The following is a 27,668-nucleotide window of genomic DNA, read 5'->3' as shown; positions in this document are numbered from 1 at the left end:
GAGAAGAAAGTTGAGTGATGAATTTGTAAATTACCCTTAAAACATTGAATAGTATCCGTGTCTCAGGCATGTTAGATACTACTACTCCTAGTGTTTCTTTTTAAATGATCAGAGTCTCTGCTTTTCTTGGCTCTTGGTTCTGAGTTTCTGACAGAAAAAAAATTGAGAGAATAAGTCTGCAACTTCCAATTCTCAGGCATATGGAGTGTGGGACTTTCAGAGCTCAGCTACTGATGTAAACAAGTGCATAATAAAAACAACAGAATCCCACTTAACCATTCACTTTCAGTTGAATCTTTTGCTTACAAAACAAAACTTCCACCAGTTCCTCACCTGCTTTCATTACAAAGAAAGAAGCTTTCTTGAAGCTTCAAACTACTGGGAAAAAAAACAATGAGATTCAACAAAGACAAGTTTTTCTTAACTTGGGTTGCTTTGTTCTTCTTCTGGGTTTCTGCAACTGCTTTGCTTTCACCAAAAGGTGTTAACTATGAAGGTAAACTCAACCGTGTCTCTCTTTTCTTACAACATCTTAGGACAAAGTGGATGTTTTGTTTGAATCCTTCGTTTGTTTTTGTTTTTACAGTGCAAGCTTTGATGGGAATTAAAGAGCTTCTAGTTGATCCTCATGGTGTTCTTGACAATTGGGATGAAGCTGCTGTTGATCCATGTAGCTGGAACATGGTCACATGCTCTCTTGATGGTCTAGTCATTGGCCTGTAAGTAAAAAAAACACTCGATTTCAAACATAAAAATCACGAACAGAAGACAGCTAAAGAGATATTATGATTATGTTTCAGAGGAGCTCCGAGCCAGAATTTGTCTGGTACTCTTGCACCATCCATTGGAAACTTGACAAATCTGCAGCTAGTGTAGGTGTCCAAAACTGTTCATCACTCAATTTCTGGTTTTATATAGTTTCAATGCCTTAATAAATGGATTTTTTTGCAGGCTCCTACAGAACAACAATATTTCAGGTCATATACCCTCAGAAATAGGAAAGCTTCCCAAGCTTCATACACTTGATCTTTCTAACAACAACTTCTCTGGTCAAATTCCTAGCACTCTGTCCCATTTAGAAACACTCCAATACCTGTAAGCATGCATACATCCATATGTGTGTGTATATACCGAAATAATATGATGATAACGAGGTTTCCTTTGAATTGGATCAGGAGGCTAAATAATAACAGTATCTCAGGAACTATACCTTCCTCTTTGGCTAACATGACCCAGCTCAGTTTCCTGTAATTCTCTTAAATCCTATAAAATTCCATTTAGTTTTTTATTCCTTTTACAAACTGATGCATATCAGATTAAGCGTTAACATTTTTTTTTGTTGCAGCGACTTGTCTTTCAATAACCTGAGTGGTCCACTCCCAGGACTTCTTGCAAAAACATTCAAGTAAGTTTCAGAATCTATAACATATATATATTCTATATATTACTTGCTTACTATAGTTTTTATTTGACACAGCATTGTTGGGAACCCATTGATCTGTGCTGCTGGGGCTGAGCAAGACTGCTCAAGAACAAGGCCAATGCCAATGCCTTTTTCCTTAAATAATTCACAAAGTAAGAACAGTTCTTCCATCTTGAATGATTTATTCATTTTTCCTGAACTATCCATGTCCGGTACTCATGTTTAACATATATACTGATACCATTTTTCCGTGCTTGTTAGACTCGCAGCCCTCGGGTAGAGTCAAGGGACATAAAATTGCTTTAGCCTTTGGTTCCAGTATAGGCTGCATCTGCCTACTTGTTCTTGGTTTTGGTTTAGTTCTCTGGTGGAGGCAAAGAAACAATAAGCAGATATTCTTCGATGTTAGCGGTTAGTGAAAACCAGTATATATATATATGTACGCATGAGAATCATTTAGTTTCTAAAAGAAGTGTTAATTTGTTTCCATAAAACATTATTTTGTACATTTCAGAACAACATAGAGAGGATATTTGCTTCGGAAACTTGAAGAGGTTCCATTTCAAGGAACTTCAGGTAGCTACTAACAACTTCAGCAGCAAGAACGTAGTCGGAAAAGGAGGATTCGGGAATGTATATAAAGGGTATCTCCCAGACGGGACGGTAGTAGCTGTGAAAAGGCTTAAAGATGGAAATGCCATTGGAGGTGAAATCCAATTTCAGACTGAAGTTGAGATGATAAGCTTAGCAGTTCACTGCAACCTCCTTCGGCTCTATGGATTTTGCATGACCGCTACAGAAAGGCTTTTGGTTTACCCCTACATGTCCAATGGTAGTGTTGCTAGTCGACTCAAAGGTAATGCAACAACGATCATCGCCGCTAATATTTGTGAAAGACCAACACTAATCTTAAATGTTTTAATTTTTCCTGAGAATAATGGTGGTGAGTTCTGTTTTTGCAGCCAAACCAGCCTTGGATTGGGGGACGAGGAAAAGAATAGCTTTAGGAACAGCTAGGGGCTTATTGTACTTGCACGAGCAGTGTGACCCGAAGATAATTCATAGGGATGTTAAGGCTGCAAATATACTTCTTGATGACTACTGTGAGGCTATAGTTGGAGATTTCGGATTGGCAAAGTTGTTGGATCACCGGGATTCACATGTGACGACGGCTGTGAGGGGCACAGTGGGGCATATAGCCCCGGAATATCTATCGACCGGCCAGTCCTCCGAGAAAACAGATGTTTTTGGGTTTGGTATCCTTTTACTTGAGCTGATATCTGGATTGAGGGCGCTCGAATTTGGAAAGTCCGCAAACCAGAAAGGAGCCATACTTGATTGGGTAAGCTAATCAAAGAAATTCCACTTCTCAGATTGTTCCAACTATGAATCAAATTACAGAAATCTGATTCACCAAGTGATTGTTATTATTAATTTATTATGCAGGTAAGAAAAGTTCACCTAGAGAAGAAACTTGAGATACTAGTTGACAAGGACCTGAGGAACAACTATGATAGGATTGAGCTTGAAGAAATGGTTCAAGTGGCTCTTTTATGCACTCAATACCTTCCGAGTCAAAGACCGAAGATGTCGGAAGTGGTTCGGATGCTTGAAGGCGATGGACTTGCTGAGAAGTGGGAAGCTTCCCAAAAAGCAGAAGCAACCAGGTCAAGAGCCAATGAATTCTCCTCTTCGGAGAGATACTCCGATCTTACCGATGACTCTTCCTTGCTGGTTCAAGCAATGGAGCTCTCTGGACCAAGATGACAAATGGGAAGCAAGAATCATAAATTGTTAAGAAGACACTTAAACAAATCTAATGAGACATGACATAAATGTGTCTAAATGTAGCGTGTTGTATAGTGTTATAATACCGATTGTACAAATTTGGATTAAAAAATGACAAATTTAGGCTGAGTTTTACATTTTCTGCTGCTGGTTGAGTGAAGAATTTTCCTGGATATGATTTTACAGTGTGTTGCTTGTAATAAAACTGTGATTCAAATGAATTCTGGTTTGCTCCCCAAGATTTATTACTACAGAAGTCAACTGATTTCATCTGCACATGAAATGGTTTATGCATGTGCATGTATCTATACATGCATGCATGCATGGTCATGATTTCATTACGATGAACTTCATAAATTACAGCAATTTGCTCACTAACTTAGTAATCTTGAATGATTAAATTTCTGTTTTTGGTAGAATTCATGCCCATAATCACGGTGTTTTTTATACTACTATCATGCATTCTATATTCATTTATTAACAAAAGCTTATATATATATATATTAATTCAAGGCAGTAAGGTAAACCTGAATTTGCAAAATCCTTGGCTAAGATTACATAATTAGTGTGGAACTATAAGCTGCTACTATTAAATTTAACTATAGAATAAATGTCGCAATGGAATAAATGAGACTTTGCCAACAGCCCCAAAATGGCAAAGCAAGAAGATCCCACCAAATGAAGGCAAAAAATGCCCCAAGAAAAGAGTAATGCTGCAAAAACAAGAAGCATTTGGTGGGGCAAAAGAAGATTTTTTTTTAAAAAAGGTATTAAATGTGTGCAAAAATACGATTGAATCAGCCTCGGGTTAAAATGCCCCTATATAAGATGATTCCCAGACCGCCAATTGCCAATGTCGTTAAAATTAGAGGAATTTTAATAGGATCTCAATCTACAGCCGTCGCGTTCTTCTTTCTTGCATTAGCTTGCTGTGACCTCTCTCCAATTCTCTCATGAAGGAGATTACTAAGGTTGTCTAACTGATGCATGATTTGTCGTTGTCCCCGCGCAACACTGGATATCTGCTTTGCAAACAGCACAGCGATATTTAGACAGTTTCAGATCAATACATATACTTCACAGCAGGTATAATACTACTTGCATTAGAACTATGAACTTCTATAGCCAGTTGATGACTGGTACGAAAAAAACCGATCTCACATCTTTTGGTAAATAAGTCTTATGACTTTATAAACAAGAGTTCTACCCCTATCGAGATGACTTTACTCACAAGATAAAATCTTGAATACAGCTCCTGAACTCTCATACGGGACGGTACCTCATAACGAGGACCTCTAGAATAAAAGGGTATAAAGAGACCAGTTGTAGTACCTCTTCCATTATAGGTGAATCCTTAGCCAGCTGGGAGGATGATAAGGAATTGGGCATAATGGAACCGCTTCCTAAACCGTTGATGAAGTGAGAAGTTGGCGCAGAGCCATTGCATGTTTCGGCTTGAAAAGCCAAGTTTTGCTGGCTGGAAGTAGAATTCTTGATGGCTAGCTTGGAATTCAACTCTTCAATACGCATCGTAAATTCATCCATTCTATCATTCAAAGAGGATATATGTTCCGAAAGCTGAGTGATGACTCCCTACATAGCGCATAAGAGTGATACAGGTAAGTTGCAAAACCATTTCACTGGAAAATCAGACTAAGATCATGCACAAAGCTACAAGAGCTAGCTAAAAACCTCATTTGCTAGAGCTGACCCTGAATTTCGCTCACCAAAAATCCGGTTGTTCACATTATATCCAGCAAAGTTCGACATATTCTTCTCCCTTTGAGTTGAATATGAATGTGACATACCATTGTTTAGCAAACATTAACTCTAATTCATAACTCATATAGGCCATTTAACAATCTTATGCTGCAGAAAGAGATGTATCATACATCTGTACCTTTTGAGATGCCTATTTCTCAAGAAAACCCTTTTTGCAGAGGCTCCCAAGAGTGCTTCTTTAGGGCTTGACACCAGATCCTCATCTAGCCTGAGCTTTGTCTTCAAATCCTCAGGTAGGGCCTGTCCAATAATTAGGTAAGGACGAACATATATTGAATAGGATGGTACCACATTTTGAGGGTCTTCATACCATAACCTCATTTACAAGCTTTTCCAATTGGATTTGTTCGATATAGGTACGTGGAATATATGAACCTTCTAAACCAAGCTGCTCAGCAACACATTTTACAACTGAATGGTCTCTTCCTTGCACCTAAGAATGTCAAAGTGCAGTGATAAGTATCTTGGCCTACAAAAAATCTAGAAATAGATGGTTTAGCATTACATAAAGATAACAGATTACCATTTTATTTTGAAGAACAAACATGTCCAATGTTTTAAATGAAATAAAGCATCAAAAAGCACACATTGTTCAAAATATATCTGAAAATTAGACAAAAACTAGATATATAAAGTTCATGTTCGAAATATAAAGAAAAAAGAATCACTTCCTAAACAATGAGCAACAATCAAGAATGAGTTCTCAACTGAAAAGAAAAAGGTTCGGAAAGTACATTAAAATACCAAATTTTAGTACCAAGAAGAAGATTCCAGATTCCCACAAATACCTGAAAATATTGACGATTTAGTTGTTCTAGCCAATCAATTTTCACACAAACTCTATCATCAGAGAATACATGGCTGTTTCTTTTAAGGATGGTTGCAATCGTATAACCCAAGGCCATCAACCCACCAAGAAGGCGCACACTAACTTCAAATGTAATTCTTGGAGATATGACAAATGGAATGTCTATTACCCATTCCTGAAAGAGAGTATCACAAACTATCAAATCAGACTTTCTTGTGTTGATAGTGTCTTAACAAACATGTTGGGAAAAAACAAATAACTTAAATCTAACATATAAACTCAAAATTAATAATACAGGAAAGTATCATTATTTTCTTTGTCGGATAACTTCATCAAGATCTATCCGCCAGTAAGCTATCTTGACTTGCATGCAGATGTTGAACATATGTGGTTCCCAACATTTTATTTTTCATAATTAATATTAGTTTACAGCACGCACATACTTTCTCAACATATCTACAATTACACCTCCAGTGTCCTATGCAAATCTTAGGCTTAAATACTGTAATTGCAAGATTTATAGGATCAGTGAAACTGTTGAGTGTTGATCACTAATGAGATTATGAGGTCACATCCTAAAGGGACTGGACTCGTGATAATAAGAGGCAGAAATCAGAAGGACAAACCTCAAACATGAGACTGTATTTTCCATCTTTATTCCGCATTCGCAGATATGATTGGCAAGATTCAGGATCTTCGCCAGGAGGTAGAAGGTATATATCATAAGTCTGCTCCTCTGTCTCTGTATGATCTTCAGATAAGACACTCTTAATTTGATCGACAGTGAACTTTCTTGCTGACTACGATTAAAAAGAGATGCAAGAATATATAAGGACATGGATATCAGGGTGTACCAATAGTACAGTCACTGGTATCATATAATTAGTATCAAAGAAACAGCAGAAGAGGTAAGTGCAAACAGTAACCTTTAAAATATAAGTAGGACTTTGAAATCCAGTAAATGGGTTGAACTTGTTAATGATTTTTATTTGTGCTGTATGGAGATCTGGCTCGATGAACGCCTTGTACATTGGATATACCTGTATACCAGAGAAAAAGCTGAATTCTACTCTAGAAAGAAAAATTAGATAATTGAAGTAGAATAGACAAATTTTACAAAACAATTAAATCGCCTTCTCTCTATCTTACGTAATAAATTTAGCCCAAAAAAGAGAAAAAGACTAAAACATACAGTTTCAGATATTTGATGGATTATTTCTTCAGGTTCTTGGCAAGCACGCTGTATGTCTCGTAGGACTCGTTTAACAAGGTCAAAGTGAACTCCACCTGTGACAGATACTCGAAGATCCAGCATAGGTCGCAACTTTTCGCTCAAAGCAAAGATGCCCTCAATAATTACAATGCGGGAGCAGGGAACTTCAAGGGTCCTGTCATAAAAACAAGCTAGGGTTAAATATAACATCTAGTTCGAAATATGAAAGCACTATAATCTATCTGATAAAGTATCCATTTTATACTATGGATTAAGAAGGCAGTAAATCCCATTCTATAGTAAATTGAAAGGGCCTTCTACATTTTACGATTAAATGTTATTTTCTCTGGCATACCTGCAAAACTTTACCCTTTAGAGCTTTTTAAGCAAATGATAGTACTAATATGTACTAAATGAAGGAGTTTTCAACCTGTATCCTACTCGGGAACTAGCCTTGAAATCATAGATGGGAACCTGAACTGCTTTCCCTTCCTTCAAATCGCGAAGGTTCTGGAGTAACGTATCATAATCTGTCAAGCGCGGATCTGTTAATTAAAAGAACCAGAATAATGTCAGTTTACTGCTTGGCTTGCTCACGGTTAAAATCTTCAACATCTAAATCAAACATGTAGATAATCAAATAAAACTTCAGATAAGCCACGTTAAACAACATACATGATATTGCACCACCTTTAGATGCAAAAAAGAAAAGGACAAGAACAACTCAAATTGACACAAAGATAAAGAATCGTTGTAGTTATCAACAAACGAGAGAAAAGATGAGTTACCATCAAAGTTGCCATCAACAATTCTACTAGCTTCATTATAGTTGTCCATCGATATGGTGGCAATGCTGGGCATGAAGTTGAGTATCTTTTCTGTAAATACAGTATTCCCTGCTCCAGAAGGACCCGCTAATCCTACCAATATCATTCCATCATTTTTTTGTGCCAACAATTGGCACGAACGGATGACGACAAAAAACCCCTTCTCAAAAGACAAAGGTTCTTGGATTGAAACAATCTCATAGCAATCACAATCCTTTCTCTTGACCAGCCGAACCTGATCTTTTAAGAGACCTGCTCTTTTATGCTGTGCTTCAATACTAGAAGCATCTTGAGGCATTGTATGACAGCTATCTCTGGTATATGTTACGAAAATAAACAAATATGAAGCAGGAAGAAAAATGTATAGTATAGTGTGTGGCTTGTAAGACACTGAAAATACTTCAATGTTTTCAATGTTGAATGTTCTTGTACGAAAAGCAGCCTGCAAGCTTATTAATGAGGGGAAAATCAGGATGATTCGTTGTCCATGTAGAACTTACTAGACCCTACTAATCTATAAAGGAGACAATCAAAGCATCAAAGTCAACAATGATAAGACAAAAACAAGTGGCTAATTCATCAGTAAAAGATTACAGAAAACATATTTATTATCTCCTTGGATTGCTAACTGTCACGTTTACCGGTGGTACTAGTCAAAAAATCAATGCAGACATTTACTGTAAAAGGTGAAAAAGATTAAGAAGAATAGGAAAATCAAGCAATGGCAATCAAACTCGTTAGTTTCTTTCTTCATTTGCTGAACTCTTGTCAGTTTTCAGAGAAAGAAAACCAATACGAAAAATCCTAGAAAAACTACCAAAATAGCATCTTTAGAGATCAAAACAAACTTCTTTTACATTCAACAAACGATCAAAATTCAAAAAGAAACACATAAAAAACATCAAATTTAACAATGTATTCAACAGTCAAAACAGAAACAGATCAGAATCTATATTCTAACACAATATTTGGATCTAAACAACCAGCTTTATCCGGGAAAAAATATATACCCAGATTATATAACGGCAAAAGACACAATTCCCAGATTCCAGAATTAATGAAAAATAAATAAAAGCATTTGGCATTGATGACGAGTGTGCTCACCGAGTCAGACGGAGTTCTTTTTTTTTCAGTTTTTAAAACCAAATGAGTTCACCGTTTCTCCATACACATAAAATAAAGAAAACTGGTTATTATTCTATGTTTCTTTCCCCCGAACAGAAACAAATATGTTATCCTTAATTTTCTGGGAAGTTGGGAATTCTAGAGAATCTACAAAGTAAAAAGAGAAAGGGAGACACTTTTCCGAGGATGGACTCACATAAAAGCAAAAGGAGAGAGATTGAACAGTTGATACGCGTAGTACTTTGGATTTATTTGGGTTTCTTTAATATATATACAAATAATACATTAAAAAATAAAAAAAGGATTGAAATTGTTAGGTTGCCAGTCACTCAATCAGAGGAAGCCAAGTCTTTGTATCTCAAATGGACTCTCTCTTTGTTTTACAACTCTTTACAATTTGGATTGTCGGTGATGGCCGATGCCGGTTGGAGTTGGAGACTGAACCATTATAAACGATGAAAAACATGAGGGATCAAATTGAAAAAAATAAGAAATCTATTATTAAATTAAGGCTTAATATAAAAATAAGTGTTTAAACAACGTCTCAAAAAATATTTTAGTATCTAAAGAACTTTTTTGCTAAAAATAGATACTTAACGTTTTCTCAATTATATTTTTAGGTGTCTATCGTTATATTTTTATTTTTAAAATTTTTAATAATAAAAAAATTATTTAAAAAAACGTAATTTATTTATAAAAAACCCCAAACTTTTAATGAAATTATAAAAAAATTAAAATATCTCATTTCAACCCATTACCAATTGTCGCCGGTCATTTCCTGCCACCATCGTAGTCGAACACTTGTGTTTTGATTGGAATTGCACGGTGGTTTAAATAGTGGTGGCAGTGTGACTTATGGACGTCAGGATCACCTGGAATCGACAAAAAATAGTGATTGTGACTTAAAATCCGACAAACATTTGAATGCTTCTCTTTGGCAGACGATGGCACCTTACGACGAAAGGTTAGTGGGGGTTTGATCGGGGGTCGACACCGATATTGATGAAGGTGGTGATGATGGTCATGTATGCTGGACGGCGACCATAGAAGGGGAAGGGGAAGGGGAAGGGGGGGAAAGAAGGGGACACCCATCAACAATTTTTTTAATAATTTTTTTTTTTACTTTTTTTAAAATTTTTAAATAAATTCTCAAAATTATCAGAACGTGACACATGTCACTTAATGGCCAAATTTAATAGTCGTTACTGTCTAGACACTTAAAAATTTACGATGAAAATGTTATGTACCTATTTTAATAAAAAAATTTGTATGTACTAAAATGTTTTTCGATACAAAGTTTAGACACTTATTTTTTTTTATTAAGCCTTAAAGTAATAATCAAATTTATATAAGTATTCTATAATGACAAGGAAAGTGCCTCAAATTTAGTTTAAATAGACTTAAAATGACAAATGAAAAAGAAGAAATAAGAAAATTATGTAAAATTAAGGTATTAAATTAAAAAAATAAAAGATTTTTTTTAAAAAAATTGAAGCTAATCATGATTTAGACACATGTAGTTCAAATTTAGTAAGAAAAATAAAAAGAAAAAGAAGATAATAAACAAATTATTTAATTAAATATCAAAATGACATTGTTTCAAAATTTATTTTTAAAATCTTTTAATCTATACAATTTGAATTCAACTCAAATTTGTAATTCGACCCATTAATTATAATTGAATCAAATAACTTAAATTTTAAAAAATAATTATCTGAATTGAATCAAAAATCAATTTAGTAATGTACATTTTCAATGTGGAAGATTCTAATAATTAGAAAAGCAAGTCCACGTACTATTTCCATGATTTGTCAGCTCCTTAATGTTTCAAGTGTTTGACCAAATTAAACCAATAATGAGTAGTTTAATAAGGAAACAAAAAATGGATACGCGTTTGCAGCAAAGAGTTTGACTTTTCATTTGGATCATTTTTGTCAATTCAACAACCACCTTTGCCCAAATATTCAAACCGCATTAAATTTCACTTGCAATTCAGTCCCTCAAATCCCATAAGTTCAAATTCTACCTTCAACATTACTCCATTGAATACTCAGACAAGTTGCATGACAAAGTGAATCATGCAGAATCAGATCCGGTAAAGATATGACATAACAAGCATGGTGACACGGGCGTGGTCCAGGGTCCATGTTCCTTGAGCTGTCGGGTTCCCGAAAAAAGCCTTAATTTCTTGCCTTTTTTTTCTTTTCTGGAGATACAATCAGTATATGGTCCATAGCATTAGCTATATAGAGAGTTTATGCATATATCATGTACATATATTTAGGCAATGGTTACTTGCCCATGGACACTATCAGTGAATCGAACTCTGGACACGATATTAAAATAATCGGTTTCAATCCCAAAAAATGATTACCCTTTACTAAAAAACTGCTCAGTATGGAGACCTGAATCTACAACTATGTTATGAGCTTCAATTTAAGACAAAACAAGCAATAAGAAATTGAATCCATAGGCAAACTCTCAACTTGGCTGCAGAGTTATCATTGAGTTGATGAATTACAGAGTTCCATGGTAAATGTAATTTTACAACAATTTGCCTGAGCCGGTCGAAATAGACCCAGTGGAACTCTCTGAAATGCTTGTGTGAGTCGTCACAACAATGATATAAAATATAGATGCAAGCATACCATTCAGATTAAAAGAGTATCAATGGCTTAAACCCCATCTGTTATCCATCTGCAGAAGTACACAAACAGGAGACTTGCATCAGTTTACAGGGAAAGAAGACGAAATATGGTGAAAACCAAAACTTCCCACAAAAGGAATGTGTTGTCACTCATTGTGTACTTGTCTGAAATGAGGGCTTTCTATGAGTCGTTTTAGTAATATATATATATATATATATATATATATATATATGAGCAATATGAGGCTTTCTTTCCGAAATAGTTCGGGTTGCCTGTGATTGAATCCCGGTCACTAAAACTAAAACTAAGAGTATGCAAGACTTTCATATATAAAAAGATTACCCTTTCACAAGTCTTGTTAATGCAATATTTCTTCTTTCCAGATCAATCTTCATGTTCATCTTCAGAATCTGCATACGGTAAAATGATGATTAAAGATAGAAGAGTTATGGCGTGAAAAGAAAACCAGTTGAAAGCAGATTCTATAAATGGAACATAAGCTAGTCGACAATGTACATATATATATACATACGCAATAAATTCATATTTAGCATGTCAGAAATGTTGTCCTTACCAGATCTAACATCTTCACTGAGTTTTCCTCTTGCTTGGATTTGTTTGACAAGCATTCGATACATAAGTACCCACCAATAAATATGAAGAACCAGCAGGCAAAATAGGAGCGTGTTGAACAGATAATAACAAATCGGTCCGTCTACCGGATGCTTTTCCTTGTCCAATGTAAGGAGAACTTCATAACTGCAATAGACGAGATATATAAGATAGACAAAAAGAAAAAAACTAGAAATACAATCTTAAACCCTGGAACTCACCAGTCCCAAAATGATACTAATGAACCTGAGTAGTAAATCCTTTATACACTGAAGCAAGCTGATAGTAAAAGGGATCCATTGTTAACCGTATACCAGGGGGGAAAGGGTTAAACTTTCAATGGTGAGAAATGTGTAGTTCTTTTAGTAGTCATTCAGTGTATTATCGAAGTTTCTAATTCATTTCAGATTACATATAGAGATGTCGAATATAAATCTAACAATAGCAGGACTATTCCAATGTCTAGGTTTTACACGGGGGGATTAAAGCTGAAAAAACCAAGAAAAGTTACGTTTCTTTTCTAATCTCTATATTGGAAGTAAGACAGCATATGTGAAACGATTCAGGTGAGGTTCTCTCAAGTTCTTAAGACAGCAGAATATCAGACATGAATACAAACCTTGTACTCCAGAGGATCCAGAACGGGTAGTAAATGAGGCGCAATAAGACCCAAGACAAAACAAAAACTAGAAATGAAGCGCTAGCTAGTGTTTCAGCCCCACTATATTTGCTCATCTTCCCTATCTCAAGAAATACATCGCTAGCGTCATGAATTGCGAAAACAACCGAACCAACACGAGCAAATCTGCAAGAAACTGGCATAAGAAAAGAAACAACCATTCTATAAAATTTTAAAAATCTACAAGCCTAACATCCTATATTAGAGTAAGAAAGAACCTGTGTTAAGCGTACCTAAATATGTAAGATAATACGATGAGGATGACAGTTGCAACATGATGACCCATGGAGACTCCAAAGTCAGATCGCCTTGTTTCCCAGAAAATCAAAGCAAATATAGAGTACGCATAAAATCCAGCAACATACATATAAAGTCCCTTTAACTTCAATCTGGAAAATAAACATAACGGATCCTCATATCTCTGAAAGTTTAATAAATGCAACGATATGTTTAAGCAAGAATCGATCGAAGTGAAAGGAACAGTTATATCTATTGCTGAAGTCAATGAAGCTTACTTAATTTTCTGATCAGGCCAGACCTGGTCTCCAGGTCCTACCCAAAAGTTTCTGGTATTTCTAAACCAGGGCTCGTTGTAAGTTACATAGAGAGCCAGAACCTCGGCTGAAAGATAATAAATGCATTTCCAAGCAGACTCCTTAAATTTTCTAATCTTCTTTTTCTCTTCTGTGTCGCTATCCAGCATCTCATGCCCCTTCCCAAAAATCAACCGCCTTCCAATTTTCTGAAACCATGTAAGATATTTTCAAAATGGTGACAGAAAAAAGAGAGGAAACAAAGGAGAGAATAGACCAAAGTAACTACACCAAGATAGCAACTATATTACATGGAAAACAATTTGTCAAGCCATATGCTTCAATATACTTCATTTATGCTTATTCTTATCAACCATGAAACTTTTATCTGTACTCGAATATCGCCTTTCTCTATAATTAATTTCAAGTCATTTAGCAAGTAAATTGCAACAAACTGTATCCCTATGTGGGGAAAGTTTCAAACTTTAGTCAAAAAAACTAATATATCAACACCAATAGCAGTGGCATTTACACGAAATAATCTAAAAGCAAATCCACTGCACAAGCCCACACAATAAAAGTCGCCTATCAACAGCAGGATTGACATTTAAGCATGCTATCATGAAATTAAAGATATTAAGTATTTTTCAGTAATGGAGTTGACTTCGGAAATTCCAGAAAAAGGGTAAAAGAATCTACATTTGTTTGTTGAACAATTCATAAACATACAAGATATGTTCAAACAACAGCCTCAGCTGATGATTTACCAATATATGAAGTGGTATGTCAAAACAATCACACAACACTTATTTATTACTTGAAGCCCTTATGAGATTCAATCACAAAAGAACTAAACTTTAGTCATCCTCGGGAATGAATTCAAACTTCTTCATTCCCAATTGCCAAGCACTTTAAAACAAAAATGATCATTTCCACTTATTCACATATCCTCCTCCTGGCATTAATCAACCCGTCAAACATCTAAGTAGACTAAGCAGAGCTTGAACCAAGCTAACATGTACCTGATATAGAACTAAAACTCAGCTAAACATGTAGCAAAAGAAAGATAATTTTTATTGTGTCATAGAAGATACAAATTGTTAACTGGAAGCAAGTCTATCGGAGTAAAAAGTTGAAATTTGAAAACAAAAAAAAGAATAGAATAATTACATTACAACCGTCATGCAGTAGGTCCAAAGTTCAAACTTCTGGATCTTATCTTCGAATGTCAGCAATGTAAACGTGAGATTTTCAACAACATAGTTTTAGCTCGTACGACAATGCGATGGTACGACAAACTAAGACCAATAGAGACAATAATATGAAGTCAAGGATTCAAACAAAAAAGGAAAATAGGATCTACAGTTGACTTTGACATAGTTCAAGGAAGAAACAGAGCTGTACCCCATTGAGTAGCCCAAAGATAAATTCAGATAAACAAAACATACAGCGATCCAATAGCAACGTATTTACATAGACAACAAACTTTCATTAAAAGTCAAATGGATTATTACAATAGTGAAAAGTACTGCAGAAGAAACAAAAAAGGGAAATAGGATCTACAGTTGACTTTGACATAGTTCAAGGAAGAAACAGGGCTATACCCCATTGAGTAGCCCAAATATAAATTCAGATAAACAAAACATACAGCGTTCCAATAGCAACGTATTTACATAGACAACAAACTTTCATTAAAAGTCAAATGGATTATTACAATAGTGAAAAGTACTGCAGAAGAAACAAAAAAGGGAAATAGGATCTACAGTTGACTTTGACATAGTTCAAGGAAGAAACAGGGCTATACCCCATTGAGTAGCCCAAATATAAATTCAGATAAACAAAACATACAGCGTTCCAATAGCAACGTATTTACATAGACAACAAACTTTCATTAAAAGTCAAATGGATTATTACAATAGTGAAAAGTACTGCAGAAGAAACAAAAAAGGGAAATAGGATCTACAGTTGACTTTGACATAGTTCAAGGAAGAAACAGAGCTATACCCCATTGAGTAGCCCAAAGATAAATTCAGATAAACAAAACATACAGCGATCCAATAGCAACGTATTTACATAGACAACAAACTTTCATTAAAAGTCAAATGGATTATTACATTAGTGAAAAGTACTGCAGAAGAAAACTTGCTCAAATGATTCTCTAAATCATGATCTTCATTCAAATTCCTAATTTTCTTTTAAATTCAGTTAACTCCATGCTTTAATCATTTTAAATATCGATAACCAAAATCAAACAGAAGTAAGATCTAATTCTCAAAACCAAACAGAACTCTTTACAATTTGATTCTATCTATCTTCTTGAGCAGCATAAAAGTACATATAATACCATTCACATGCAGCAAAAAATAAGCAGCAGCAGTAACAAGTAAAAAAAACCATTAATCTTATATAGGTCAATCCTATAACAACAAAAACAAACCCATCAAAGCAATTCAATAAAGATAAAAAAAAAACATCATCAAATACACCAGAAAGAAACAAAATTTCAAAACTTTTGACCTTTTTTCATTTAAAGCAATGAAAAAATCCAATCAAGTTACATAAAGATGGAAAAATAGATTAAAAAAAAGGAAAAACCAAGTACCTCAAAGATGAATCTATCGAGAAAGAAACGAACAGAGGGGAAAAACAAAGCAAAGAGAGGAAGGACAATGAAATCGCCATAAGCAGGGTAAGCTTCTTGCTCCCAATCGATTGATTCGATAAACTGAACCGAACCCATTTTTGTTTAGCGATCTTTGATCCAGTTTTTTTCTCAGGAAACAATCAGAAAAAAAAAATGAACAAGACAAAGGATGTGAACTGTGGATCACATGTACAGAGTCACAAACAATGTCCTCGGCTTCTCTGTCTCTATCTTTTATTTTTACTTTATTTATGGTTTCGTTTTGCTGCCAGTCCCTATACGCTTTGGATTTTTAAAATATAATTCCATTGCTTTTAATTTCAATAATTTAATCCATTTTTATATTATTTAAAATTATAATCTAATAAATGATAATAAAACCTACTAATATTTTAATAAGTGCAATTTTAATATTTGAGATTTTGATTTAAAAATTAAAAAGTAATGGACAACACGTATTCAAATTTAATAAGAATTTCCATGTGATTTAATGATTAAAGGTTAATACAAATTGTTATACGACTCAAACATTTATTAATTTTTAATAAATAATAGCTACTAATTTTATTAATTAAAGAGGAAATATAATAATAAATAAAAAATAGAAATTATAGCATATTAAATCCTAATAATTGAATATTTTTAAAATTATTTAAATGTATAAACTAACCGTTAAAGATTAAACTTCAATCAAACAACTCACAAAAATAATAGATAAAAATAAACATCACTTTTGACGTTTAAAGATACACTATCAACACTAACATAAAAATACATATAATAATAATGACACTTAGATAAATTAACTTTATCATAACTCAAACGCGACACCTTTGATGATTGTGAACATTTATCAATAAAAACCAGTTCGAAGATTCAAACATGAGTAAACCAACAAGATAATGAAATAAAAATTAATTAGAGAGATGATGTTCAATATAATATACAATAATATACAAAGAACAAACCATAAAAATAGGCAAAATTATTCATCATTTTTATACAAAAATAAATAGAATGGTTAAATACGATAATTCAGATACGCAAAATAAAAGTAAGATAAAAATTATTAGAGTTAAAGATGGAGGGCCTAGATTTCGAAAATTTCAAAAGTACAAAGGCTGAGGATGGAATTAGACCTTCGTTTATTTATTTACTACTTATTTTTATTTCAATGAGACGAAAAGTATGATTCCCTAAAAGCCAAAAGGCGATGGGAAAAAATAATGAATGGGGGAATCTCAGTATTAATTACCCTTGGTTTTGTCAGATTTTGTAAACTGCCACTAATTTTTCGGTTCACCATATTGCCCTTACGTTGAAATTGCCGATAAGGCATAGTAGGACCCGGTTTGGTTCGCTTACTTTGTACTCAATCGTGAATTTAAGTTCAATTAATGGGTGATTAATGAAATTCATTAACAATCTATGAATGTGTTTCATTAAAAGTTGGTTTAAATGTCCTATTATTGCACTAAAGTTGAACAATAATCATTAAAAGATAGGTTAAAGTATATAAACGATATACTCTGTGTTATAGGACATTGTTTTAAAATCATTTAATTATTAGAAGTTTTAAAATGGTTTTTCGACTATAGTGTATTATTTTGTTGAGTCTCTCAACTATTAAAAATTATAAAATGATTATCTAACTATTAAAAATTATAAAATGATCATCCGACTATTCATATATTTTATACTCATTGTTTTCTGTTAAAAAATTGATGTTTGTCTAAGTTGGAAGTTATGTGTTAACTGTGATATAATAAAATCATATTTTAATAATGTTTACTAGTACTGTCATTACTTTTAAACATTAGTTCGACGATGTAGTGTTCCAAACAATGACTCAAGGGTATAATATAAATGGATAATCTATCCACAAATTACAACTCAAAACGGTTATGAGATCAAATTTTATCATATCACGATCAACAAGTTAACGTCCAACTCATACGAGCGCTAATTTTTTAACGAAAACAAAGAGTTTTGAACATATAAATAGTCGGTGATTATTTTATAACTCTTAATAATTAGGGGACTCAATAAAATACTGGTCTAAAGTTGAATGATCATTTCATAAATTTTAATAATAATTAATGATTCAATAAAGTAATATGTGTGTAGTTTAACTTAAAAGATAATAATATTAAAACACCTAACTTTTAAAATAAGATCAAATTAAAATTTATCGAGTTTTATATTCATCATTAATTTTGAATAGAAAAATATCTTTAAAATTACGTTAGGAAAAAAATAGTTAATAATACGAATGGGAATTTTTCAACGGTCAAAATTACAGCTATCCATTGACATGTTTGAATTCAATAAACATTCGATTGAATTCATATATGTATCCATTTATTACTACAAGTTAATGATTATATGATCATCATTTTCGCAGAAAAAAAATTGCAGTCAAAACTGGTGAATTGATGCAGTAGTAAGTAGTAGAAACAATGGCAGAGAAAATCCGAGCTCACCTACCTTCTTTTCCCCCTTAAAAGCCCTTTAATGATCCAAAAGCTTCAGATTTTGTAGCTTCTTCAAAAAGCAAAATGCAAAGGCTTTCACCATTATTGTGCTGCTCAAACAGTTGAGAGAGAAAGCTCACTTTCTTTGACTTTTGTTGGGACTAAAAGGCCCACAAATAGGAAGGGCACATGGTGTTTCACTGATTTAGGGATGGCAATTTGAAATGAAAGGCTGGGATGACATACTCGGATTCGATTTGATATTATAATAATTTTGAGGGATTCGATTTGATATTATAATAATTTTGAGTATAAAAACGATGTTAAAAGATGGTGGTATGAATTTGTTAGATTAAATGATAAATAGTTTGACATCTTTTATATAAAATCTTGAATTTATTATTTATTGGAACCGTAAACCTTTTAAAAACTAAAATTTGAATTGACTTTCTATTTTTAAATTCTTTTAGTAGTCTTATTGAATGAATAGAACGTTCGATGAGTTACTCATGAATCATTTGTATAATGTTTATTTATTAAGTTAAATAAACGAACAAACAAAAATATTTGTATGCTTGATTCGTTTGTGTTCATGAACAATCTCATTTATAAGTTTGTTTATTAGCATGCTTATAAGCTCGCTTACCTTATTTTTTTTTTCTTTTTTTACATTTTAAATATTGTGGATGTAAGGACAAAACTGAATACACGGTTAACTTTGAAACTTAAATTGTGAAGCTCAAGGAATTTAAAGAGTACTGTTGTAATTGCCCGTTCAGCTCAATTGATAGAGCACAAGGCTCTTAACTTTGGGGTTGTGAGATCAAGTCTCACGGTGGGCAATTCATAATTCGGAGGTCTCCCACGAAAGTTGCTCTCAACCTGGTGTTAGGGGCAGTCTACTATCATACATCCCCTTACCTCATTACATATGAGAATAAGGGTCAACTAATTTTTTATTGTATTTTCATTATTTTTTATTCGCAAATAAAAGGTTAAAAAGAAAGTGTTGGTTGTCGAGGGGATTCGTATTATATAAACAAATATGTTTGCAAACATCAAGCGAATATATTGATGAATGTATATATGTTGATAAATATATAAATGAATATGTTCGTGAACATTAAATAGATATGTTTTCAAATGCTAAACGAACGGATCAAACATGAACACCTTAAAAATAAAAAAATGAAAACGAACATAATATTACAATTTTTTTATTAATATGAGATAAATATAAGGTAATATATGTTCAAAAATAACTCTCAATCTTTGACATTGAACACTCGTACTCCTAACATTCATGGTGTTCAAACCAGAAACTTCAAGAAATAACAACAATTCATTTATTATCGAAGTCATTAAGGTTCGTGTTATAAACTAAACATAAACAATTTAAAAAAAAATAAACGAACATAAACAAAATATTATTAACCTAAGCCCGACTCATTTACAACTCTACTCATTTACAACTATAGCCTTACCTACAGCCCAGTAAAGACCCATATTTTGCCGCCAATCCTATCAGTTATTAACCTCCCAAGACCCACCCAACCGCCATTAACGACCACATAATTCTCAAAACAAAAAGAGCCATCTCTCTCCTTATCCATTCATTTCATTTCTTCACCAATGCTTTCGCGTGGCATCATCTCCAACTTCCGAACACCCGCCATCCCTTTCCCCACGACATGCAAATACTCCATCTCCGACAAGGACCTCGAGTCCCGAGGCTTCATCCTGCGCCGCACGATCTCCGACCTCAACCTTGACCACCTCAACTCCGTCTTCGTAGCCGTCGGATTCCCCAGGCGTGACCCGGAGAAGATCAAGCTGGCACTGGAACACACGCAATCCCTGCTCTGGGTCGAGCACAAGAGGAGCCAGAAACCGGTGGCCTTCGCTAGAGCGACGGGAGACGGCGTTTTCAATTCTATAATATGGGACGTGGTGGTCGACGCTTCGTTCCAGGGGATCGGACTTGGCAAAGCTGTGATGGAACGGTTGATCGAGGAACTGTTGGAGAAAGGTATTTGTAATATTGCTTTGTACTCGGAACCAAGGGTGTTGGGGTTCTATAGGCCTCTCGGGTTCGTCTCCGATCCTGACGGAATTAGAGGCATGGTCTACTCTAGAAAGCAAAAGAAGAAGAAATAATCTGTTTTCCTTTTCTTCATTCCACTTTTATACCACATTCTGTTCTTTCAATCAATTGATGTGATCATCGAAATTTTCTTTTATAAGAATATACTTTTATACCATTTATCATGAGATTATTATCTTTGAATTGTCATTTCGACACTACAGAAACTATTACTATTATTTAATATCGGAGAGTTTCATACATTCTGAAATTAGATATCTAAAAGACTAAGAATTCAACCCATCTACTAGTACTGCAACTGCTGCAAAAATAGCTTTTCCACATCGAAATTCCAAGTCTTGCCACTTTTGTCACCTGAAGAAGATAGAACATAGGTTTCCAGGCAGTAAAAAAGCAGACAGAATGTTTCAATTCAAAAAATAAAAAAAACCCAGAAACCAACGAAATCAAAGGAATCATAGACACGCTCAGGCAAATCAACAAACACCAAACCAAGGGTATTCAACAAAGAGATTACCTGCGAGCATTGGAACATGAAATCAAGAGACGCATTTAGCATGGTGCAAGAAAGCAGCAGAGCAAATAATCGAAGCAATGAAGGCGAAAATCCCCAAACCAATCATCAGTGAAATCCCAGCTATTACCAAATCCATCAATGACGGAACACTTAACCCGATCAAAATCAACATTTTTTTCCCACCAAAAGATTCTTCAATGATAAAAAGATGGACTTTTCAGAATTGGGTTTTTTATTTTCATTTTAATTCGTAGAGAGAAACGGAACAATCTGTCACCACTCTTTGGAAAATTGGATCTTCCTTTGCATATGGTATAGGTGTAAAGCGGGGGAGGATTTTAAGACAGAAGTAATCCAGAGGCAGAAACACATGTATTCTTTTTACAACACATCCTTGATGCCCTTGGCAGTTACTGTTCTGTTTTTATCTTTTTGACAAACTACACAAATAGTCCTTTATGTTTGAATAAAAGTGCATCTACGAAAATGGATACCAAACTAATATCAATCGAACATTTTTACATTTTGGTAAGATTTTACAGGCATTCTTACAGGACCAACGCATTCACTGTGTCTTTCATTGCCTCAAGGCAATCTTTTTCATAGTAAACTAGAAAACTTCCTAAGATAGGTCTTTAAAAATCCTCAAATTTCCATTGAATCAAATATACTGAAAACTGATAATACTCCATCAGCCAACTACATTATGTAGATAAAAAATTTAATAGACTCACTAAAACGAAATTCTAAGTATAACTATTAAATCTATCTAGTCAATCAACTTACTAATAATCATGAGGACCCTACGGCTAACAAATATCACTATAAATATTCGTCAACACGACTTAAATAGGGGCTGACACCTTCTGCAACTACCCTTTTCTTCTTCCACATGACCGATGTAATAAAAAACAACGCCGATGGATATTCTTTCACCGATCGCGGCTATCGGGCCAAATTAGAAGGGGTGAATCGCTCACAGCCGACAAAACCTTTTTGTTTCCATCAATAATTGGTGCGTGGATCGATCAACAGAAAAATAAGCTGTATGACGGTTGAAATACCTGAATGATCGAGTAATGCTTATACCTTGCAAGTATGGAATTCAATGATCATCTTTTCTCGATCCATGACAAAGTAAGTAGACAAATATCCTCGATCGAACAGCATTCCTTCGATCATCTCTATTTGTTCTCGATACATTTTCCTTTTTTGATTTTGACTACACCCTTCCGACTTGTTGAAGAGCATCCGAGATCATTTTTCCCACTGAATAATCATTTCCAGTAGTAACAGTCGCAAAATGTGTAAGTTCATGATCCTCAACCCGCAACGTATCGTCCATTCTCACTTCAAGCCAAGTCCGAGATAAGCACCTATAAGAAATATCATAATCAATATAGTTATGCACCTCTATGTACATCAATTTGAGTTCAGAAACAAGCAATTTGAACCGGATTCATTCCAGCTGAAACTACCTGGAAGAAACAAAACTATTGGATTTGCACCTTCCATAAAGAGTTCTCCATATATCTGGTTCTTACCTTGACACCTTCCTTCATTAGTTTAACCATGAACAATATAGAGGTAATGCAACCATCACCAGCAAGGTCATTTGTTTTCGCACCAGCTTGCCTCACTAATTTAACTCCAACATTCTCCAATGGATCCTCCAACTCAATCTAAAACAATTGAGATATAATTTTGGAAAGAAAGTACCAAATCTTGAATACATTAGGATTATAATTAGAGTCTTATGCAGTTGAACAATGCATCTTCAGGTGCACCTTTAGAATCAACTAATACATTAGGCCGTGTCATGAGAGCATAAACCAGAATAGACAAATGAGTGCACTTCTTTGGCCGTAGTTCTGGGCTTTTTCAAGGTGGAATAATATGAAGATGATGACCTACTGGATTTGGACAATGTTGGGTTAGTGAAAGATATCCCAGGAAGTGGAGATGGTGAACATGCCATGCTTGAGTTTTCTGGGGAGATATTTAAAACATACTTCCAAAAAGTGGAAAACTTGTGAACTGCTTTAGAGTCTTCAGCCTTACTTGTTTGTCCCTTTAAAGGACAAGCAAAGCCTGCAGGTTTTGTGGATAAAACTTACTCTTTATGCAGTGGGATCACTGTTAACCAGCACCTGAACCGTAGGTTGTGCTTCGGTTCCTTTTTGGTGAAAAAACAACGTAAGCTGGGAGATGAAAACTCTTTAAGACCAAGCCAATTGATGTAAAAAAATAGTACTTTTTTTTGGGGGGGGTCATATTTAGTGGATAGCCTTTTACAAAATGTTTTTCTCAGTTACAGTAACTATTTTCAATGATGAATCCACTAGCAACACCACTTTCCACCACCATTTGTCCTCTTGCCCCCTGTTATTGTGAACAGCTATGGAGAATTGGCCTGGCTATGGGGCCACCACTCTAGAAGCAGTATATTTGGTTATATATATATATATATATAATTCATGTTATAGGTCAAAATTATTACCTATTCCATATCTTAGGTGAAATTATATTATTAAAGTTGATGGGGTTCATAAAATGATTATTTTATTAATTGCATGATTGAGTGTTTGATTTGTTTCTGAGTATGGACCACTGCTGATGCACATGTTGGTTTTATCGTTTTCGGATTAGTGTTTATGCGGCGAGAAGAGCTGCAGATGAGTTATATGAAAATATGATCAAAAGATGTTATTGCATGGTTGGATTATAGTCCCATACAGCCATAACAAACTGAGGAACATGTATTATATATATGTGTATATATATATGGGAAGATGACTCTTATCGAAGCAAGTCAACAGAGCTAGCAATAGATTGATTTGTGGACTCAGCTTTCAAGTGAGCAGTATTGCAGGGGACCTCTTCCAGCTCTCTGAATGCAAGGGAATAAGGACTGCTGATTTTAGTATCGGACAGCATTTGGCGAAGATCGGAAGCTTCTTCCTTGAGCCTTGCATTCTCTTGAAGGACACGGTCATGGGACTCCGATACATGGTTTAACTTGTCTATGAGATTGTGGTTCTCATTACGAAGCCTGATGACCTGTGACCAAAGTTCATCCAGGTGCTTCTGTTTCCGCATCCTTGACCGACGAGCGGACTCTCTGTTGGATATCATTCTCCGTTGTTTCCTCTCGTCGATGACATTTACCTGTTGCTCCTCGGCCTCATCTGAAGTTGAATTGTTGCTGATACTGGAGGACAACGCGGCGAACTCGAGGGAAGAGGGTGTGATGTGGGAATTCGGAAGGCTGTTAAAGAATGTATTGAAGTGAGAATATGGTATAGAGTTTTGCATCATGCCAAGGTTGCCCGGAATAAGGATCGGGTTTTCCAGTGCTAGGTAGTGAAGTCCTCTGAGTTCACTGGGAACCATGGTTTTTATGTTGTGGAAGTCGGTGCCTGAAGCCGAAGAAGGGTTCAATATGTTGTAGTGAATGATTGTTGATGACTTTGAAGGTAAGGGAGGAAGGCACAAATGAAGAGCTTTTATAGAAGGAAAATTGTTTCAAAGGTGGGCCAGTTTCAGCAACAAGTGTAACTGTAGGTATGCTTGTATGCATGTATGTAAGAAACCACTTCCTTTACATCACATACATATGTATGTATGTATGTATGCATGCATGGGTATCATGTGTGTATGTCGTAGACATTTCAGGTTTGGATAATCATATAGCATCTAATATAATGCTTAGAAAAGAGGAAACTTGCTGATAGAAAATTATGAAATGGCTTTGAAGTTAATCTATGGAGAAGTTTTGATGCAGGGGGATCCGAGACAGATGATGCTGAGCTGTCAGATTGCACGTTGATGGCGCTGAGATACCATGAGTTGGCAGATCAGCGCAAAGGCGGGAATTAATTGTGATATGTTCCTCATTGGGGTCGTTTTGAGTATGTTTCAGTTTTTTGGCCATAACTTTGGCTACAGGTGTCAGAATCGCGCATAAGACCCCAATCCGGAAAGCTCTTTTCGACGCGCACGCTCTCCACAGCTACGCTCCATGTGGCCTTTTTTTCAACCTCAAATTCTGCCGTTTTCCCCTCCGAATCACTAGATTTAGTTATTTTTTACTATTTATGGTAATATTTCGATTGTTAATTAGGAAGTCAATTTAAATCCGATTTAGGCCGGATTTTTGGGAGATTGCTTATTTTATTTCGAATTTCAATTTAGAGTGATTTTCGGGATTTTGCTATTTTTGGCAAAATTCGAATAAAGACGATTTTTTTGCTATAACAGTCCGGCTTGTGGACTGCTTTTTGCATTGTTTGATTTTATAATATTTTATTAAACCCTAGAGACTTTTTTTCTCTAGTTTTAGGGCGAATTTTCTCTTGTGAATCGTCTGTCGGAACTAGCCTACAGGATAATCACTATTCTGTCTGGCGTCAGTTGGTGTCAGAGCTTCAACATCTTCTTGGGAAATTTCACCAGTTTCAATTGCTGGAGGTCGTGGTCGTGGTCGTCGTGAGCAGGTTCCGAATGAGGAAGCCCAACGCCGTGATCGCAGCGTTCAGGATGTGATGATTGCGGATTTGCAGAGGCAAGTCGCAGAATTAACCCAGCGCCTGGCGGCGCAGGATTTCGAGGATCGTGAGGCCTCTGATCACGATACTAATTCCACTTTCGAAAACCCATATCACAATCGCGCAGGATTCCGGGGCGCAGGATTCCGGGAGCACCGTGGTCGGGAGGAGCGTCATGGAGACCTCGGTTTTCGGGTCGATCTCCCTGAGTTTTCTGGTACATTACAGGCCGAGGGATTCGTGGATTGGATTAATGAAGTGGAGCGTATTTTTGAATATAAGGAAGTCCCCGATCGTGTGAAAGTGAAAATGATCGCCATCAAACTCAAGGGCAGAGCATCTGCGTGGTGGGAACAGTTACGACGTTCACGAGAAAGACAGGGCAAAGCCAAGATCACTGATTGGGAGAAGATGAAAAAGAAGATGAAGGGCCACTTCCTTCCCTTCGGCTACACGCAAACCTTATTTCAGCGACTTCATGCGTTGAGGCAGGGCGCGCGATCAGTCGATGATTACACGGAGGAGTTTTACCAATTGGTCGCCCGGAACGATTTATCTGAGACGGAGGAGCAGATGGTGGCGCGATATTTGGGGGGTTTACGCCAGCCCTTGCAAGATGTCCTCAGCCTTCATTCATTGTGGAGTGTTTCGGAAGCATACCAGCGTGCACTTGCTGTTGAAAAACAGCAAAACAGGAGACCAGTGATCAGGAGCGATCACAACAGTCGACCAGTTCGCCCTCAAGAGTCACGTCCTGCTCAGCAGCCACCGCAGGGTAATTCTAACCCTACTATTAGATGTTTTCGTTGTGGTGAACAAGGGCATAGGGCGACTGATTGCAGGAAGCCTGCTAGTCAAAAGGGCAAAAATTTGTTGATTGAGGAAAACGTGGAAGACGAGACTGAGGAGATTGGCGAACCCGTGTATGACGATGATGAGACTGGTGATGTGCTGTATGGAGATGGTCATGAGACTCTGGTCGTTCGCAAGAGTCTACTTACCCCCAAGGGCGATTCAGGGGACGATTGGTTGAGAACCAATATTTTCCACACGACTTGCACAGTTGCAGATAAAGTCTGCAAAATGATCATTGACAGCGGCAGTTGTGAGAATGTAGTGTCCGAGGAGGTTGTCCAGAAATTGCAGTTGAAGACGGACCGTCATCCTAAGCCATACAAGTTGTCATGGCTAAATAAAGACAGTGAGGTAACAGTTGATAGGCGATGCCTCGTGTCTTTTCAATTGGTAGAAAATATTTTGATAATGCCTGGTGTGATGTTGTGTCTATGGATGCGTGTCATATATTCTTGGGTCGACCTTGGCAGTATGATCGCAGTGTCATTCATGATGGACGGAAGAATACATATTCCCTTAGCATCAAGGGAAAAAAGATTGTGTTGGCACCCCGGCGGGAAGGACTTACTCCTACCCCAGTAACCCATAATACTAATCTGCTTTCTATGTCCAAGTTTTTAGATGAGATTGAGCATGGCGGCGTGGTCTATGCCTTGCTACCTTGCGAGAACAATACAGTAGACGTGGATACAGATTTACCAGTAGAGGTGCAGCGGCTGCTAGCAGAATTCTCTAACTTGATGCCAGAGGATATTCCTCCTGGACTACCACCTATGAGGGATATTCAGCATCAAATTGACCTTGTTCCTAGGTCAAGTTTGCCAAATCGACCAGCATATCGCCTCAGTCCCAAGGAGGCCGAAGAGTTGCAGCGACAGGTGGAAGAGTTGTTGGAGAGGGGCTATATCCGAGAGAGTATGAGCCTATGTGCAGTCCCTGCTCTGTTAGTGCCAAAGAAAGATGGTTCTTGGCGTATGTGTGTTGACAGCCGAGCGATCAACAGAATTACAGTAAAGTACCGGTTTCCAATTCCCCGTCTAGATGATATGTTGGATCAGCTATCTGGTTCTAAGATCTTCTCAAAAATTG

The 27,668-nt window shown here is 35.8% G+C and overlaps 5 protein-coding genes across 5 annotated transcripts; 2 read left to right on the top strand and 3 right to left on the bottom strand.

Moving 5' to 3' along the window:
- Positions 1-82: 82 nt before the first annotated feature.
- Positions 83-3,445, top strand: LOC120133929 (protein NSP-INTERACTING KINASE 2-like). The gene is made up of 11 exons (XM_039150418.1): positions 83-496; positions 587-719; positions 801-872; positions 952-1,095; positions 1,176-1,247; positions 1,346-1,405; positions 1,478-1,575; positions 1,685-1,834; positions 1,938-2,279; positions 2,386-2,765; positions 2,870-3,445. Exons 1-11 carry the CDS (start codon positions 394-396, stop codon positions 3,188-3,190), a joined length of 1,875 nt encoding a protein of 624 aa, XP_039006349.1. The 5' UTR covers positions 83-393; the 3' UTR covers positions 3,191-3,445.
- A 391-nt stretch (positions 3,446-3,836) lies between these two features.
- Positions 3,837-9,407, bottom strand: LOC120133928 (inorganic pyrophosphatase TTM2-like). Its single transcript, XM_039150417.1, has 12 exons — positions 9,296-9,407; positions 7,803-8,283; positions 7,445-7,559; positions 6,994-7,189; positions 6,728-6,841; positions 6,428-6,601; positions 5,782-5,976; positions 5,304-5,426; positions 5,112-5,233; positions 4,904-5,021; positions 4,544-4,804; positions 3,837-4,233 (listed from the first exon to the last, which is right to left on the bottom strand). The coding sequence occupies exons 2-12, from the start codon at positions 8,137-8,139 to the stop codon at positions 4,099-4,101; spliced, it is 1,890 nt and encodes a 629-aa protein (XP_039006348.1). The 5' UTR covers positions 8,140-8,283; positions 9,296-9,407; the 3' UTR covers positions 3,837-4,098.
- Positions 9,408-11,321: 1,914 nt separating this feature from the next.
- On the bottom strand, positions 11,322-16,291 carry LOC120134642 (LAG1 longevity assurance homolog 3). Its single transcript, XM_039151083.1, has 7 exons — positions 16,041-16,291; positions 13,421-13,647; positions 13,139-13,294; positions 12,846-13,031; positions 12,189-12,373; positions 11,957-12,024; positions 11,322-11,663 (listed from the first exon to the last, which is right to left on the bottom strand). Exons 1-6 carry the CDS (start codon positions 16,176-16,178, stop codon positions 11,999-12,001), a joined length of 918 nt encoding a protein of 305 aa, XP_039007014.1. The 5' UTR covers positions 16,179-16,291; the 3' UTR covers positions 11,322-11,663; positions 11,957-11,998.
- Positions 16,292-20,132: 3,841 nt separating this feature from the next.
- Positions 20,133-20,758, top strand: LOC120134644 (serotonin N-acetyltransferase 2, chloroplastic-like). Its single transcript, XM_039151085.1, has one exon. The coding sequence runs from the start codon at positions 20,189-20,191 to the stop codon at positions 20,711-20,713; it is 525 nt and encodes a 174-aa protein (XP_039007016.1). The 5' UTR covers positions 20,133-20,188; the 3' UTR covers positions 20,714-20,758.
- Positions 20,759-23,828: 3,070 nt separating this feature from the next.
- LOC120134643 (basic leucine zipper 43-like) lies at positions 23,829-24,638 on the bottom strand. The gene has a single exon (XM_039151084.1). The coding sequence runs from the start codon at positions 24,568-24,570 to the stop codon at positions 23,977-23,979; it is 594 nt and encodes a 197-aa protein (XP_039007015.1). The 5' UTR covers positions 24,571-24,638; the 3' UTR covers positions 23,829-23,976.
- Between the last annotated feature and the right edge of the window lie 3,030 nt (positions 24,639-27,668).

This window comes from Hibiscus syriacus, unplaced genomic scaffold (assembly GCF_006381635.1).
Source record: "Hibiscus syriacus cultivar Baekdansim isolate YM2019G1 unplaced genomic scaffold, ASM638163v2 tig00110597_pilon, whole genome shotgun sequence".
Lineage (NCBI taxonomy): Eukaryota > Viridiplantae > Streptophyta > Magnoliopsida > Malvales > Malvaceae > Hibiscus > Hibiscus syriacus.
This window is presented reverse-complemented; position numbering and strand designations above follow the sequence as displayed.

Excerpts from the sequence above, each read along its gene's own strand:
- LOC120133928 (XM_039150417.1), bottom strand. The coding sequence starts at position 8,139 with ATGCCTCAAGATGCTTCTAGTATTGAAGCACAGCATAAAAGAGCAGGT. Across the intron at positions 5,022-5,111 it reads AGAAATAGGCATCTCAAAAG|TGGTATGTCACATTCATATT; the intron begins GTACAGATGTAT and ends TTTGCTAAACAA. Across the intron at positions 4,805-4,903 it reads GGTCAGCTCTAGCAAATGAG|GGAGTCATCACTCAGCTTTC; the intron begins GTTTTTAGCTAG and ends TGCGCTATGTAG.
- LOC120134643 (XM_039151084.1), bottom strand. The coding sequence starts at position 24,570 with ATGGTTCCCAGTGAACTCAGAGGACTTCACTACCTAGCACTGGAAAAC.
- LOC120134642 (XM_039151083.1), bottom strand. The coding sequence starts at position 16,178 with ATGGGTTCGGTTCAGTTTATCGAATCAATCGATTGGGAGCAAGAAGCT. Across the intron at positions 13,295-13,420 it reads TGGCCTGATCAGAAAATTAA|ATTGAAGTTAAAGGGACTTT; the intron begins GTAAGCTTCATT and ends TTTATTTTCCAG. Across the intron at positions 12,374-12,845 it reads TGGATCCTCTGGAGTACAAG|TTATGAAGTTCTCCTTACAT; the intron begins GTTTGTATTCAT and ends CGTCTATTGCAG.
- LOC120134644 (XM_039151085.1), top strand. The coding sequence starts at position 20,189 with ATGCTTTCGCGTGGCATCATCTCCAACTTCCGAACACCCGCCATCCCT.
- LOC120133929 (XM_039150418.1), top strand. The coding sequence starts at position 394 with ATGAGATTCAACAAAGACAAGTTTTTCTTAACTTGGGTTGCTTTGTTC. Across the intron at positions 497-586 it reads AAAAGGTGTTAACTATGAAG|TGCAAGCTTTGATGGGAATT; the intron begins GTAAACTCAACC and ends TTGTTTTTACAG. Across the intron at positions 2,280-2,385 it reads TGTTGCTAGTCGACTCAAAG|CCAAACCAGCCTTGGATTGG; the intron begins GTAATGCAACAA and ends CTGTTTTTGCAG.